The 15,577-nt window shown below is 64.6% G+C and overlaps 1 protein-coding gene across 1 annotated transcript in view; it reads right to left on the minus strand.

Annotated features, from left to right (window-relative positions):
- The window catches only part of KCNQ1 (potassium voltage-gated channel subfamily Q member 1), a 177,562-nt gene that overhangs the window by 150,281 nt on the left and 11,704 nt on the right, over nucleotides 1-15,577 (minus strand). Inside the window, exon 3 of the mRNA XM_056131593.1 lies at nucleotides 10,792-10,882. Coding sequence (XP_055987568.1) covers nucleotides 10,792-10,882 — 91 coding nt within the window. The remainder of the gene's footprint in view (nucleotides 1-10,791; nucleotides 10,883-15,577) is intronic.

A 15,577-nucleotide genomic window follows, 5' to 3' on the forward strand; every position in this document is an offset into this window, starting at 1 on the left:
CAGGAGCACCCAGGGAGGGCAGAGCAGAGGTCAGGAGGGCGGCCCTGAGGCAGGGGCTCCAGGTGGCGAGACCCCCACGCTCCTCCGTGAATGGGTGAGAAACTCACGGCTCACCTCAGGAGGGACGCCGGGCTGCTGCACTCGGGGACATGTGTCTTCTGGCCGAAAACTCAGGGTCAACTCGGCCCAATTCTACAGATTCTGGCGCACACGGCCACATACGCGGCCTCAAACGCAGGCACCGGCACCGCCAGCCCAGGAGTGCAGACAAAGACTCACAGTGAGGGTCTGGAGCGATACCACTGCGGGCAGAGCATCTGCCTTGCACACGGCCAACTTGGGTTCGATTCCCAGCATCCCATCTGGTCCCCCGAGCACCGCCAGGAGTGATTCCTGAGTGCAGAGCCAGGAGGGTCCCCTGAGCATCGCTGGGTGTGACCCCCAAAAAGCAAAAAAAGACTCACAGTGAAGAAAGGCGCCGTGGAAAGCAATAGTGTAGCAGCCACACCCACAGGCGGGGCCGTAACCTCCGCCCCACACCGCCATCTCGCAGAGTTTCTTCTAACTGGACGATTCTGGATAATTCCATTAGCCATTTTGTTGTAACAAGCGACATCAAAGAAATGATTTTTGTGTCTGCCAGAGGGGCAAGCTTGGGAGTGGGGGGGTGGGAAACGGGGGACGCTGGTGGCGGGATTGGCGCCGGGACCCTGAATGCCCGAGAGGGCCGAGAGATGGACGGCTCAGCGAGCACGGGGTCGAAAGGAAAGAAAACGTTGAAAAAGAACCACTGGGCCAGGTGTGGCGGGAGCCCGCCCCCGCGGCGAAGGAGGCCCCGTCCCTCTGTCCAGCTGCGAACGAGGCCCCCCTGTCCCCGGGGATCCAGGCCAGCCTCCCCAAGGACGGGGCGGGGGAGGGTGGGCCCGGCCAGGGAGGAGGCCTCGAGCCACTCAGTCCCGCTGGTGTGGACGGGAGAGTGGACGGTGGTACATGCCCACGGCATGGCCGCTGCAAACCCCATCGGCCAAGCAGCCTGGGGCTCAGGAGTAGGACAAACCGGCCCCAGTGGCCACACCACCCGCTGCCGATGCCGCGCCCCATGGAGGCCACTGCTGCCCCCCACTCACCCCTACCGGAGGAGCCCAGCCCCCAAGCCCTCCGACCTCCAACCCCCAAGCCCTCCGACCCCTTGACCCCCCAAACCCTCCAATCCCTCTGTCCCCCCAAGCCCTCCTGCCCCTCCAATCCCCTTGACGCCCCCAGGTGCCCCAAGCGTGGGCCCTGGACAGAGCCTCAGGCCACGGTCCCCACAGATCCCAGAGCTGGGCCCTGGGCTAACACACACCTCACGTGGGCAGAAGCGGAGCCCCAAAAGAGGGTTACTGGGGTGCCTGCCTGAGTGCCCCTCACCTGTGCCCGAGCCGGGCTTGGAGGCGCCTCCCACTCCCCAGGCCGTTGGGACCCATGGCCAGAGCCTCCGGGGAGCCCAGGCGAGTCGCAGCTGCCCAGACCCCAGCGCGAGTGGCTGTGACCCACACCCAGGCAGTGGGTCCACGTGCTCCCCACAAGCGTGGGCAGTGGGCGCTGGCCTGGGCCCCATCACGCCCCCGAGACGCCAGCCAGACGGGGCCCAGCCCAGCACCAGGCCTTCGTGGGCACCTGGACTCAACCCCCAAGCCATCCCCGGGCACCCACTGCCCCCACTGCCCCGGCACAAGAGTGCTCAGCGCCCCAGAGCTCCGGGCTGTGTACATGTGTGCATGTGTGCTTATGTGTGTTCTCGCTGTACACGTGTGTGTGTGCCTGTGCACGTGTGAGGCGGGTGTGTCTGTGTGTCAGCCCGAGCGTGTGGCCCCCGTCCCAACCAGTCTCCACGGCTGCCCCTGCACCCGAGCTGGGGCCCGGGGGTGTGTGTGGACCCCCGGGGGCCCCCTCAAGCCTCACCGGCCGCGTTCAAAAAAAGCTGCGGCAGCCGCAGGAAGGAAAGGGTGTGGGGGGCGCGGAGGGGCTGCCCGGGCGGGCCGGGCACAGGGCAGCAGCCCCTCGGCCTGCCGAGAGAGGGGCCCACAGCACGCACCGCGCCAGCTGTCCCAGCAGCTGCGGGGACCCCCCCGTGCCCGGCCTGGGCCCCTCTCAGGCCCCGAGGGCTGCAGCTGCCGGACCCACGGCCACACCCGTCCCCCCGAAGACCCCCAGCCCCCGGGAGCCACGCAGCACAGGGCCGGCCCCCCACGGCCTGAGGGTCGTCAGCTGCCCCGGCTCAGAGTGAGGCTGCCCAGCTGCTGGGCCGGAGACGCGCCCGCCCCGCCCCGCCCCCACCGAGCTGACTTTTGTCCGGGCCGGGAGCCCCCCGCGCGCCCAGGCGCCAGCAGCAGCTGAGTCAGCACAATCTCGCGGGAGCAGCGGGGAGGGGCCGGGAGGGGGCGGGGACCACCCGGACACCTGTGAGGGGGAGACCAGCAACCGCACACACACACACGCACACACGCTCACGCCCTCACGCACACTCACACACACGCTCACACACTCATGCACATTCACACACACTCACACATACTCACACACACGCTCACACTCATGCACACTCACACACATGCTCACACACTCATACGTCCTCACACACACAATCACACATGATCCCCCCATACATGCACACACACAATAACACACACGATCCCATACACATGCAGCACATGCTCACACAATCACACACATGATCCCACACGCACACGCCCACACTCACACGCACGGCAAGCACACACATGATCCCACATGTGTAGACTCGTGCTCACACACTGCTCAGACATACACTGACACACGCCTGAGCATGTACACGTGTACACGTTTGCACATGTCCCCACTTGTGCACACGTGCGTACACCTATGGACACAGAGCACACAGAGCACACACAGCCGGGCACGGCCCTAACCCCAGCCCAGCGCCCGAGCCCGTGTCCTTCCGTCCCGCACGTTCCATATCACTGCGGGAACGTCAGCCCCTCCAGCCGCCCCCCAGGCCAGGACCCCGCAGGACAAGGGACCTGGGTGGGGGCAGCCCAGTGTCCACGGGGGCCTGCTGGGCCCCAGCCGCTTCCTGCTCGAGCCTGTGACACAGACACCCCACGATGAAGTGGGGTCGGAGCGGCAGGGAGCCGCGAGCAAGCGGGCCTGGTCTCCGGTTCCAGGGGTGGGAGAACAACCCTCACCCGGACACCCCCGAGGCCCAAGGGGCAGAGACCAGCCCGGAGAAGGGGCCAGGGCAAGGGGTCGCCAATGGGAGGGGCGGCCAGAGGGGGGACGGGCTGTGAGCGGGCGCTGGCCCCTCGCTGGGGGAAGGAGCCAGGAAGCGCCGTGGGGGGACGGGGCGCGAGGCCGTCTGGCCCGCGGGTGGGGAGAAGCCGCAGGGATGACATCATCCCCGGCCTCGGGGGCCCGCGGGGGCTCCTGACCCCCAGCCCAGGACAGTTCCCGCTCCGTGTGCCTGTCCGTGTGACTGCGGGCGGCTGTGTGTCCGTGTGACTGTGTGTGTCTGTGTGTCTGTGTATGTCTATGTGTGTCTGTGTGTGACTGTGTGTCTGTGTGACTGTGTATCTGTGTGTTACTGTGTGACTGCGTGTGCCTGCATGTGACTATGTGTGACTGTGTGTGTCTGGCACGGCACACCCAGACTGTGTGTGACTGTGTGTGACTGTATGTCTGTGTGTGTCTATGTGTGACTGTGTGTCTGTTTGTGTGTGACTGTGTGTGTCTGTGTGTGTGACTGTATGACTCTGTGTGTCTGTGTGTGACTGTGTGTCAGTGTGTCTGTTTGTGTCTGTGTGTGACTGTGTGTGACTGTATGTCTGTGTGTGTCTATGTGTGACTGTGTGTCTGTTTGTGTGTGACTGTGTGTGTGACTGTGTATGTCTGTGTGTGTGACTGTATGACTCTGTGTGTCTGTGACTGTGTGTCAGTGTGGCTGTTTGTGTCTGTGTGTGACTGTGTGTCTGTGTGTGACTGTGTGTCTGTTTGTGTCTGAGTGTGACTGTGTGTCTGTGTGTGACTGTGTGTGTCTGTGTGTGACTGTGTGTGGCTGTGTGTCTGTGTGTGTCTATGTGTGACTGTTTGTCTTTGTGTGACTGTGTGTGTGACTGTGTATGTCTGTGTGTGTGACTGTGTGTGACTGTGTGACTGTATGACTCTGTGTCTGTGTGTGACTGTGTGTCAGTGTGTCTGTTTGTGTCTATGCGTGACTGTGTGTTTGTGTGTGACTGTGTTACTGTGTGTTTGTGTGTGACTATGTGGCTGTTTGTGTCTGTGTGTGACTGTGTGTCTGTGTAACTGTGTGTGTCTGTGTGTGACTGTGTGTCTGTATGTCTGTGTGTGTCTATGTGTAACTGTGTGTGCCGGTGTGTGTGTGTCTGTGTGTCTGTGTTTTGTGTCTGTGACTGCGTCTACATGTGTTGGTGTGTATCTGTGTGTCTGTGTCTGTGTGTGACTGTGTCTCTGTGTGTGTCTGTGTGTGTTCTGTGTCTGTGTTCCCGTGTGCTTCTGTGTTTCTTGAGTCTGTGTCTGTGTGTGCCTGTGTGTGTGTGCGTGTGCTGGAGTCTGTGCGTCTGGGGCTGCGATGTGAGCGAGAAGCAGGCCCCTCACACGCCCTGAACAGGCCTTGGGGTAGAGGGGGGCCGGGGCAGCCGCCCCAGACCTGGGACCAGATACACGGAGACACATAGACACACAAACACAGACACAGACACACAAACACACACGCAAACACACATACACAGACACACATACGCGCACACCACGCAGACACACGGACCCACAAGAGGCACAGCACACACAGACACACAAACACAGACACAGACACACAAACGCACACACACAAACACACAGACACAGACACACAAACGCACACACAGACACACAAACACACGTACACAGACACGCATATGCGCACACCACACAGACACACGTACACACCAGAGGCACAGCACACACAGACACACAAACACGTACAGAGACACGCGCGCGCGCGCACCACGCGGACACACGGGCGCACCAGAGGCGCGGCACACCCAGGCCCACGGACACACGCGGGCCCACGGACACACGCAGGCCCACGGACACGCGGCTCGCACGTGAGGGCCCAGACGGGCGCTCCAGGCACACAGCTGTGCACACACGACTTCCTCCAGCGCCCGCGCCCCGGGCCCCTGCCCGGCTTCCTCCCCGCCTCCCGGCACCCCGCCCGGGCTGGCTGTCGGGGGCGGGGGGCGCCGCCAGGACGCCACGTAGCAGAGGGGAGCGGCGGCCCTTTCCGCCCTACGTGGAGCGCGAGCCCCCGCCGCCCGCCCGCCGGCCCCTGCGCCGCCGCGGTTGGACGCGCCTGGGCGGCCGCCAGCCCCGCCGGCATCCCGCGGGCAACAGCGCCGCCTGGTGTCCGCGCGCGGCACCGCGCCGCCCGCCCGCCGGGGGTCCGGGGCCTTCCCGCACCCACGCCGGCCGCCTTTCCATTTCCACCTGACCAGCCCTACACGCCGTGCCCGGGGGCTCGGGGGGCCCACGCGCCTCCCTGCCCACCCCCCCGCCTCAGTCTAGCGGGTGCGGAGTCTAGAGGCTCTTCTGCAGTTGGGGAAACCGAGGCCCAGGCTCCAGAGCACAAGGGCCGTCCTGGGGGAGACCCACACGCCTCCCTGCCCACCCCACCCCTCGCCACCTCAGTCTAGTGGGTGCGGAGTCTAGAGGCTCTTCTGCAGTTGGGGAAACCGAGGCCCAGGCCCCAGACCACAAGGGCCGTCCTGGGGGAGACCCACACGCCTCCCTGCCCACCCCCCCCCTCAGTCTAGCGGGTGTGGAGTCTAGAGGCTCTTCTGCAGTTGGGGAAACTGAGGCCCAGGCCCCAGAGCACAAGGGCCGTCCTGGGGGAGACCCACACGCCTCCCTGCCCACCCCCCCCCTCAGTCTAGCGGGTGTGGAGTCTAGAGGCTCTTCTGCAGTTGGGGAAACCGAGGCCCAGGCCCCAGACCACAAGGGCCGTCCTGGGGGAGACCCACACGCCTCCCTGCCCACCCCCCCCCTCAGTCTAGCGGGTGTGGAGTCTAGAGGCTCTTCTGCAGTTGGGGAAACCGAGGCCCAGGCCCCAGACCACAAGGGCCGTCCTGGGGGAGACCCACACGCCTCCCTGCCCACCCCCCCACCTCAGTCTAGCGGGTGCGGAGTCTAGAGGCTCTTCTGCAGTTGGGGAAACCGAGGCCCAGGCCCCAGAGCACAAGGGCCGTCCTGGGGGAGACCCACACGCCTCCCTGCCCACCCCCCCACCACCTCAGTCTAGCCGGTGCGGAGTCTAGAGGCTCTTTTCCAGTTGGGGAAACCGAGGCCCAGGCTCCAAAGCACAAGCGCCATCCCGGGGGCGGCTCTGGGCACAGGGATCAAAGGACAAACATCTAAAGAAAGACTCGGCTGGCCCTGCCTGGGGGTCCCCAGCACCCACCGGGGCCTACTGAGTACGAAGGGGGTCGAGGGGCACCAGCAGGCCAAGCACGGCCTGGTTCAGACTGAAGCCACCTGAGCACTGTGCTCTGAGCATCACCAGAGGAAGAGCCACAGGGCTGAGCACAGAGATGCGGCCAGCAGCGGGCGCGGAACAGGGTCTCGTGGGGCGCCCAAGCCAGGCCCGGGAACAGGCTTTAGGATGCTGCCCCCAGGCAGGGCTGCCACGGGAAGGTGGGCCCGTCACCTCTGCAGGACACAGCCCGGGGGGGCGGCAGGGGGCAGGAAGAGGCCAGAAGGGCCGGGAAGCTGTCTGTTGGGGTCCCTACCAGCCCCCAAAGAAGTGGGGTGCAGGACACCCCCTCGCTGCCCTCGGCAACCCACAGTGAGCCCGTTAGTGGGTCTGAAGGAGAGAGCGGAGTGTGGAGACCGGCCACCAGGGGGCGAAAGAGCCTCAGAGATGCAGGCGGGGAAGGGAGAGGGAGCCGAGGGAGGAGATGGGGGGGTGGAGGGGAGGGATGGAGGGACGGAGGGGAGGGATGGATGGGAGGGAGGTGTGAGTGTAGGCACACCCACCTCAAACCCACACAAACCTCACACCCACACAAACCCACACCTGCACCCAGTCACACACACACACACACACACACACACACCTGTACCCACACACCTATGCCGGCCCTCACACACACCTGCACACACCTATGTGGGCCACACACACACACACACACACACACACACACCTGCACCCAGTCACACACACACACACACACACACACACACCTGTACCCACACACCTATGCCGGCCCTCACACACACCTGCACACACCTATGTGGGCCACACACACACACACACACACACACACACACCTGAACACCCTATATGGGTTCACACACCTGCACACACCTACGCGGCCCACACACACCTGCACACACCCTGGCCTGTAGTGCAGAGTCCCGGAGGGCTGCCCCAGGTCCCCGCCGGCATCCCGTGAGCTCTGCCCCCACAGTCCACTCCCGTGTCTGGACTGGGCAGGTGACCAGGAGAAGCGGGTCCCCTGTGCCCACCCCCAGCCCGGGCTCCAGGGAGAGGAGTGAGGACACGTCCACTCAGAGAGACAAGCCGGGCTCCGGGCCCAGGAGCGGGGGCCTGGGCAAGCCTGGAGCAAGGGCGTGGGGCGTGGGCTGTCCAGGGGCCCAGCAACTAGCACTGGCATGGGAGAAACAGACCAGCAAGATGGACAAACGGATGGACAGATGGACAGGAGGATGGACAGGTGGACAGATGAACAGATGAAGAAATGAAGCAGACGGATGGATGGACATGCGCCCCCTACACAGTACAGAGCGCAGAGTCCTGGCCACTGCCAGGTCTGAACACCTCACCTGCGGGTAGTGGCCAGTGGCAGGAGTGCATGGGCACCCATGAGAGTAGCTGTCACCTGGGCACCCAGCAGTGACGGAAAATGTCCCAGAGGACATTCCCGCTCCAGCCCAGCTCGTGTCCGGGGGCCGCGTGTTCTGCGGGACCCTGGTTTGGCAGTGGCCAATGGCTGAGAGGCCAAGAAGATGCAAGCAGGGGCCACCGAGGAAGGACCACATGGGGCCCAGAAGCCCGAATATCGGGAGCCTCACCTCCCCCAACAGTCTCCCCCAACAAGTCACCGGGCGGACACTCACTCGCCAGATTCAGGCATGTCCCTACACAAAGAACAGCGCAGAGGGGCCCCAGGAAGGGAGCAGCAGCTGGAGTGACCAGGAGAGGGGACAGGACGATGGGGACACGGCAGGGTCTCAACAGGAACAAGAAAGGCGAGCTGATTCGACCCCTGCGTGGACCAACCGCCCACCCTAACCCTGCCATTGCCTGTCCACATACACCCCACCCTGGCTCCCTTCCGAACCCTAACCCAAACCTAACCCTAACCCAACCCTAACCTTAACCCTAACCCCAACCTAACACCCTAACCCTAGTCCTATTTTTTTCTTTTTGGGTCACACCCAGCGATGCTCAGGGGTTACTCCTGGCTTTGCACTCAGGAATCACTCCTGGCGGTGCTCGGAGGACCAGATGGGATGCTGGGAATCGAACCCGGGTCGGCCACGTGCAAGGCAAACGCCCTACCCACTGTGCTATTGCTCCAGCCCCCTTAACCCTAGACTTAACCCTGCTCACAACTCTAACCCCAACCTAACCCTAACCCCAACTTAACACTCTAACCCTAACTACAATCCTTACCCCAAACTAACACTCTAACCCTAGCCTTAACCCTAATTACAACCCTAACCCCAACCTAACACCCTAGCCCTAACCCTAACTACAACCCTAATCCCAACCTAACCCCGCCACTGCCCAATCCACATTATAACCATTATATAACCATAACCCAACCCTAACGCTAACCTAAACTATGCCGCAACCGCTTGCCGCTATCAGCCCCCAGACGGTGACCCCATCATCCTGACCCCTGCCCTCCCCACTGCTGACCCCTAATGCCACTATTCCACCATCAAACCCCCTACTATACCCCCAACTGCCTGCCTCACTCCTTAACTGAGCCCTACCATTACCCCTAAACACAGCCAGCTGCACCCCTTACGCCCTTAGAGCCCTAACTCTACCCCTAAACTGTAGCCCTCACCCCAACTGTACCATCACCCTGTCCCTAAACACCCACATGAACTATAACTCTAACCTAACAGTGGGTAGCCCCAGCTGACCCGAACCGCAGCCCCTAACCGTAACCCTAACTTTTCCCATACCCCAACAGTAATCCTGACCCCTAACCGTACCCCTAACCCTAACCCCACCCTCTGACTGAAGCTCTAACCCCCAACGGACCCCTGACTAAACCTTAACCTCTAACCACACACCCTACCCCGAGCCCAAACCCCAACCAGAAGCAAAGGAGAGACCACAGGGACCAGACGCGACCCCCACTCTCCCAGGACAGCGGGGAAAGGCCTGAGCCCGGCCAGAGATCAGCCTTCGAGTTCAAGCTCAGGTTATGGGGGCGCAGAGGACTGGGGTGAAAGTCCCCACACCACATGCCGTGACAGGGGTGACGGGTAGCACTCAGGCACACAGCACTGGGCCACACGCACATACACGCCACACACATGCACGCACACACGCACACATGCATGCAGTGCTGGGCCACACATATGGACGCACACACACGTACACAGCACTGGGCCACATGGACACACATACACACACATATGCAGCACTGGGCCACGTCACATGCATGTACGCAGCACTGGGTCACATGGACACACATGCACACAGCACTGGGCCACAGGAACTTGCATGCACACGCACACATATGTACGCAGCACTGGGTCACACACACATGCATGCACACACACATACACACTGCACTGGGCCAGGTACACATGCAAGCACACATGCATGCAGTGCTGGGCCACACGCATGCATGCACAAATGCACACACATGCACACATCACTAGACCACGCATACATGCATGCATATACCATGCCTGCATTGCTGACCCACACAGACATGCATGCACAAACACACACACACGTGCACGCAGGGCTGGGTGCTCCCCCTCCTGGCCTCAAGGAGCACGGGGAGCCAGGCCGTGTGGGGCAGAGACACCTGGGCCACGTCACAGGACTCTGTGCCTGCCAGGAGGATGCTCCACGGGCAGGAGCAGGCCAGAGTGGGCGGGAGGGGGGCTGAGTGCTCAGGCAGGTCACACGGGTCAGGCAGGAAGCCGTGGACAGGTGGGAGGTCACACGGGGTCGGGTCCCGTGCCGGATGCAGAAGATGCCGTTGTTGGGGCTCTGTGTGGAGGAGACCCACCCCTCGCTGGCAGGGACACCCCGGGACACGCCCGTGCCCACCTCTGGACACGACAGCCAAGCTGAGGCGCCCACACCACCCACCCGGCACCCTGGCCAGGAGGGCCCAGCCCGGTCCCCCGACTGCTCTGAGGGCACCAGACGGCAGTGGGATCTGCGTCCTCAGACCGGCACGTTTCCGGCACACTTCCGACGCGCTTCTGTGGGGCTGGGGCTGCGGCACAGGCCAAGAGAGCAGCGGGAGCAGAGATGCAGGGAGGGGACGGCCACTGTGCCCAGGACCAGCCCAGGCCACAGTGCAGGCTCAGCGGGTCCCTGCAGACAGAGGACGTCTCCTCCAGAAAGTCCTCCCAGAATGCCCTCCCCTTCCGATCATCACCCCTGGAAAGCAGGTGTCCCCCACCTCCAGTGTCCCCATGTCAGGGCCAAGTCCTTGCCCCCTGAGGCCCATGGGGTGACCCCCCACACAGCCCCCTTGGGGAGCTACATACCATCCAGAAGAGAGTGCCCGTGGCCAGCACCACGTACTGCTCGATGGTGGACAGCACGCTGAAGATGAGGCACACCAGGACGATGAGGAAGCTGTGGACAGACAGTGCTCGGGTCAGCGGGCCGCGCCCCGCTCTGCCCTCGTGCCCACCCGCACCTCCCCCGCGCCAGCCACCAGGGGCATCGCACACGCTCACCATGCAGGACACGCACAGCCAGGGCCCGGGCTCTGCGCTGAGGCCGCGGGGCCACCAACCGTGGGGCTCCCTGGGCCCCCCCTGTGTTGCCGGCCACCCTCTCACCCAGCCCAGCACCTGCCCGGGCCGCAGTCGTGCCCCCTCGGGGCCCTGCCAGCGCCGTCACCCCCTGTCAGATATGTCACACACGGCCAGGCCAGGCCCACAGGGCCCCCAGCTCCACGGCCCGCCGGGCACTCGGGACCAGGACCGCGGGGGCCCAGCCCAAACGTGCGAGCTCACCCAGAACTCCCTGTCAGGAGCGTAGGGACTGCCCCGCCTCCCGCAGGACAGACCCAGGCTGGGGGACAGAGGCCACTCACCCACCCTGGATCCCTGCCCTGTGTGCTGGCCCCTCCCATGATGGCTCTGTCCCCCTTCCCTGGACGCCTGACTCTGCCCCCTGGAGGCCTGTCCCCTCTCCCTGGAAGCCTGTCCCCTCTCCCTGGACACCTGTCCTCTCTCCCTTGGAAGCCTGTCGCCTCTCCCTGGATGCCTGTCCCCTCTCCCTGGAAGCCTGTCCCCTCTCCCTGGATGCCTGTCCCCCTTCCCTGGAGGCCTGTCCCCTCTCCCTGGATGCCTGTCCCCTCTCTCTGGACACCTGTCCCCCCTCCCTGGAGGCCTGTCCCCTCTCCCTGGACGCCTGTCCTCTCTCCCTTGGAAGCCTGTCCCCTCTCCCTGGATGCCTGTCCCCTCTCCCTGGAAGCCTGTCCTCTCTCCCTTGGAAGCCTGTCCCCTCTCCCTGGATGACCGTCCCCCCTCCCTGGAGGCCTGTCCCCTCTCCCTGGACGCCTGTCCCCTCTCCCTGGATGCCTGTCCCCTCTCCCTGGAAGCCTGTCCCCTCTCCCTGGACGCCTGTCCCCCCTCCCTGGAGGCCTGTCCCCTCTCCCTGGATGCCTGTCCCCCCTCCCTGGAGGCCTGTCCCCTCTCCCTGGATGCCTGTCCCTCTCCCTGGAGGCCTGTCCTCTCCCTAGAGGGCTGTCCCCCCTCCCTGGAGGCCTGTCCCCCCTCCCAGGTAGTCTGTCCCCTCTCCCTGGACACCTGTCCGCTCTCCCTGGGGGCCGTCCTTGTGCTGCGTGTCTGCAGCATGTCCTTTGTCCTGGGAATGACACTTGCTGCCTGCGCCCCTTTAGCCACCTCCTCCCTCTCGTCCCCCGCCAGGGCAGTTCGTCCCCCCCCCCCCATTCTCTGAGCTGGCTGAGGGGCAGGTGGGCACCCCTGCCCAGCTTCCAGGACTCGGGGTGGGGCAGGGTGGGGTCTGCGTCTGTCTGCGGGCAGGGGGCAGCACCCCACCCCACCCCCAAACAATGCCTCGCTTGTTTCCTGGGGCGCGTGACGCCAGGGCTGGCCTGGGGACGTGGAATGTTATCGGTCATCACGGCTCCAGGTGCCAGCAGGGCAGGAATGCACGGCGGTGCCAGGCAGCGCCCCCCCGGCCCCACACGGAGCCTCGGGAGAGACGCGGGGCCACCGGTGTGAGCGCCATCCCCCCCCCCCCACGTGCCCCGGGTGCAGACGCGAACCCACTCGAGTGAGCCTTGGCGTCCCGGGACACTCGGCTTCTGACTCTGGAGCCTGGGAGCTGGCGCTGCCTCCAGAGAGTGTGTGAGCACCTGAAGTCCCGGCCAGGAAAAACACAGGGACAGACAGTGGAGGCCCTGGGCTGAGGGCCCTCCCCGAGTAGAGCCTGGGGCCGCTGCCTGAGGACACCAGGGCTGGGCCAGCAGGGCTGGAGGAAGGTGCTTCTCGCCCAGCCAGGCCGGCGGTCCTGGGCCCCCACGTCTGAGGCTGGCCCCGTCTCAGGGAACCCCAAGCCCCTGACAAGGAAGGACCGCCCCTCAATTCTGGTGTCCCCTGGCCTGGTGGGTGGCTGCACCCTCCATTCAGCTCGACCCCCGCTGTGGGGGGGCAGCCCCACGTGTAAAGTATCGAGTTGCAGGTTCGGGGAGAGATGTGTGTGTGTGTGTGTGTGTGTGGACATGGTCGGCAGCTGGTGGACTGGTCCAAACCACATCACCTGGGGGCACGCATCCACCCATCCCGATCCAAGACCCCCACTCTCCCACTGCCCTCTGTCCCCCAATGCCCTCACCCCCACCGCCAGTCTGTGGGCTCTGGAACCAAGCCAAAGGCAGTCCGAGCCCCTGCTCTGGAAGGCCCACGGGGTCCAGCACCTGGGCCAGCCGGGCGCAGAGCACTGGACCACCAAACCCGCTGCCCCGCCCACTCCGCCTCTGCCCCGCCCATTGCTGGTGCTGCCCCGCCCACTTCGCACTCGGCCCCGCCCATTGCCGGCGCTGCCCCGCCCACTCTGCACTCTGCCACACCCATTAATGCCACTGCCCCGCCCACTCAGCCTGCTGCCCCGCCCACTCGGTCGCTGCCCCGCCCACTCGGCTCGCCACCCCGCCCACTCAGCCCGCTGTCCCACCCGGTGCTCTGGGATCCCTTGCAACAAAGTAGGGTCAGTTGCTTCCAAAGGTTCGCAGCAGGTGACCATGTGGCCGAGGAAGGAGCTCCCCGTCCGTGTCCCCAAGCCCCCGAGCCCGGAGCCCTGCCCAGGCTCCCGCACCCCACCTTCCCCTGGGCTGAGTCGCTGGGCCGGGGCTCCTCGCTGGGCACACGGCCCCTCCCACAGGCCACTCTCCGCCACCGAGGGGGCCCTGAGGGACCCCCATACTCTGCAACCCCTCCCTGACCCCCTTCCCAGCTCCTGCCCAAGCGCTCCGCTCTTTCCTGCCCCTTCCCGAGCTGAAGGGTCTGGGGCTCAGGCCCACCCCCACGGGGGGGGGGGGCCAGCGAGAACCCGAGTTAGGGGCCGTGGGCACAGGTTTGGGGCTTCCTCCCCCAGCAGATGGCAACTCGGGTCAAAGATGGGTCCACTCTTGCCCCAACCCTTCGTATGTATGTCAGGATGTCCACACTGCACCCACCGCATGTCCAGATAAGACGGGGTGCCCAGAAGTCCGGCTGCTGACCCCCACAGTGACCCCAGGACTGTCCACATGTGCCCATCACAGGGCAGGACAGCCGGGGAGCGCAGGCCCTGATGCTGGACAGCGTGGGGTCCCGGGTCGCTGGGCAACCCCTGGGGATGTCCAGGCTGCTGTCCCCCCGCACTGCCCATGGGTCCATGCCCATCACCCACTCAGCAAGGCCTCAGCGACTCCCACACTGCAGGGACACCCCGTCCTCCCCCCCCCAATGGGCTGATAAGTGCTTCCGAGGGTATATTTAGAAGGCGCCGAGAGGGCTGACGCTCCGGGCAGGCCTCTCAGACGGGCAGCGGGGCCAGCCAGGCCTCCTGGAACGCCCACGTATATGACCCTCCAGAAGCCCGATTCCCAGTCGCGGCCACACTCAGGAAGGCCCTGTCAGCCTTTCCACTGGTGCCAGGTCATCGCGGTCCACCCCCGTGTCCCCAGCTGGGGCCACCAACAGGTCTGTTGGCTCCGCAGGGAGCTGCCCACATCTGCCCATGGGCAGGGAAATTCTGTCTACACTGCCTGGCACTCACTATGGCTGGATCAGCCCACAGCATGTCTACACCACTCGGTACCCACCACGGCCAGGTCAGCCCACAGCGTGTCTACACCACACAGTACCCACCATGGCTGGGTTAGCCCACAGCATGTCTACATCACATGGTACCCACTGTGGCCGGGCGTGTCTACACCACTCGGCACCCACCATGGCCAGGTCAGCCCATGCCGTGTCTACACCACACAATACCCACCATGGTCGGGTCAGCCCACACCATGTCCACATTGCACCCACCATGGCCCGGTCAGCCCATAGCATGTCTACACCACTCAGTACCCACCACGACCAGGTGAGCTCACAGTGTGTCTACACCACACAGTACCCACCACAGCCGGGTCAGTCTACAGCGTGTCTACACCACTCGTTCCATGCCTACCTGTGCCATGTCCTCTGCCTGAGGGCAGCACTGTCCCGCACTCCCCAGGAGGAAGGATGCAGCATGCCACATGCATCACACCCACCCCAGTCGGGCCCAGGACGGGGTTGCGGGGGCAGGGGATGGGGCCCAGGGGTGGGGCAGGGTGCATGGGCCCAGAGGCAGGTCCCGGGGTGCGGGGACTCGGGGTACAGGGTCCCCGACGCCAGCATGGGGGCTCACGAGCCCTGACTGGGGGGCAGTGCGTCTCCGACCCTGAAGGCCAGAGTCCCCTCGCACCGCCTCCTCCAGGAAGCCGCCTCCCATGCGCCCGGAGACCGAGGCTCAGCCACTGGGCTGCCCCAGCCTGCCCCACACGTGTGCCTGTGTTTCCGGGGGTCAGCCCCAGACCAGCCCCCCCGCACCAGGCTGCTCCTGGAACGCTGGAGACGACTGTGCAGGGCGGGATGCCGGGGTGCTGCCCCTCGCGAGGGGTCCCGCCCGAGAAGAGCCTGCAGCGGCGGCCACCGGCTCTGTTGAGAGAGAAAGATGAGGAAAGGGTCCCACGCTGAGTCTGCGCAACGTGCAGGCTGGGAGCTACAGGCCGGAGGGGGCCGGGAGTCGGCTGGGAACTCACAGCCACAGTCGGGGTGG

This window comes from Sorex fumeus, unplaced genomic scaffold (assembly GCF_029834395.1).
Source record: "Sorex fumeus unplaced genomic scaffold, SorFum_2.1 ptg000093l, whole genome shotgun sequence".
NCBI classification, from domain to species: domain Eukaryota; kingdom Metazoa; phylum Chordata; class Mammalia; order Eulipotyphla; family Soricidae; genus Sorex; species Sorex fumeus.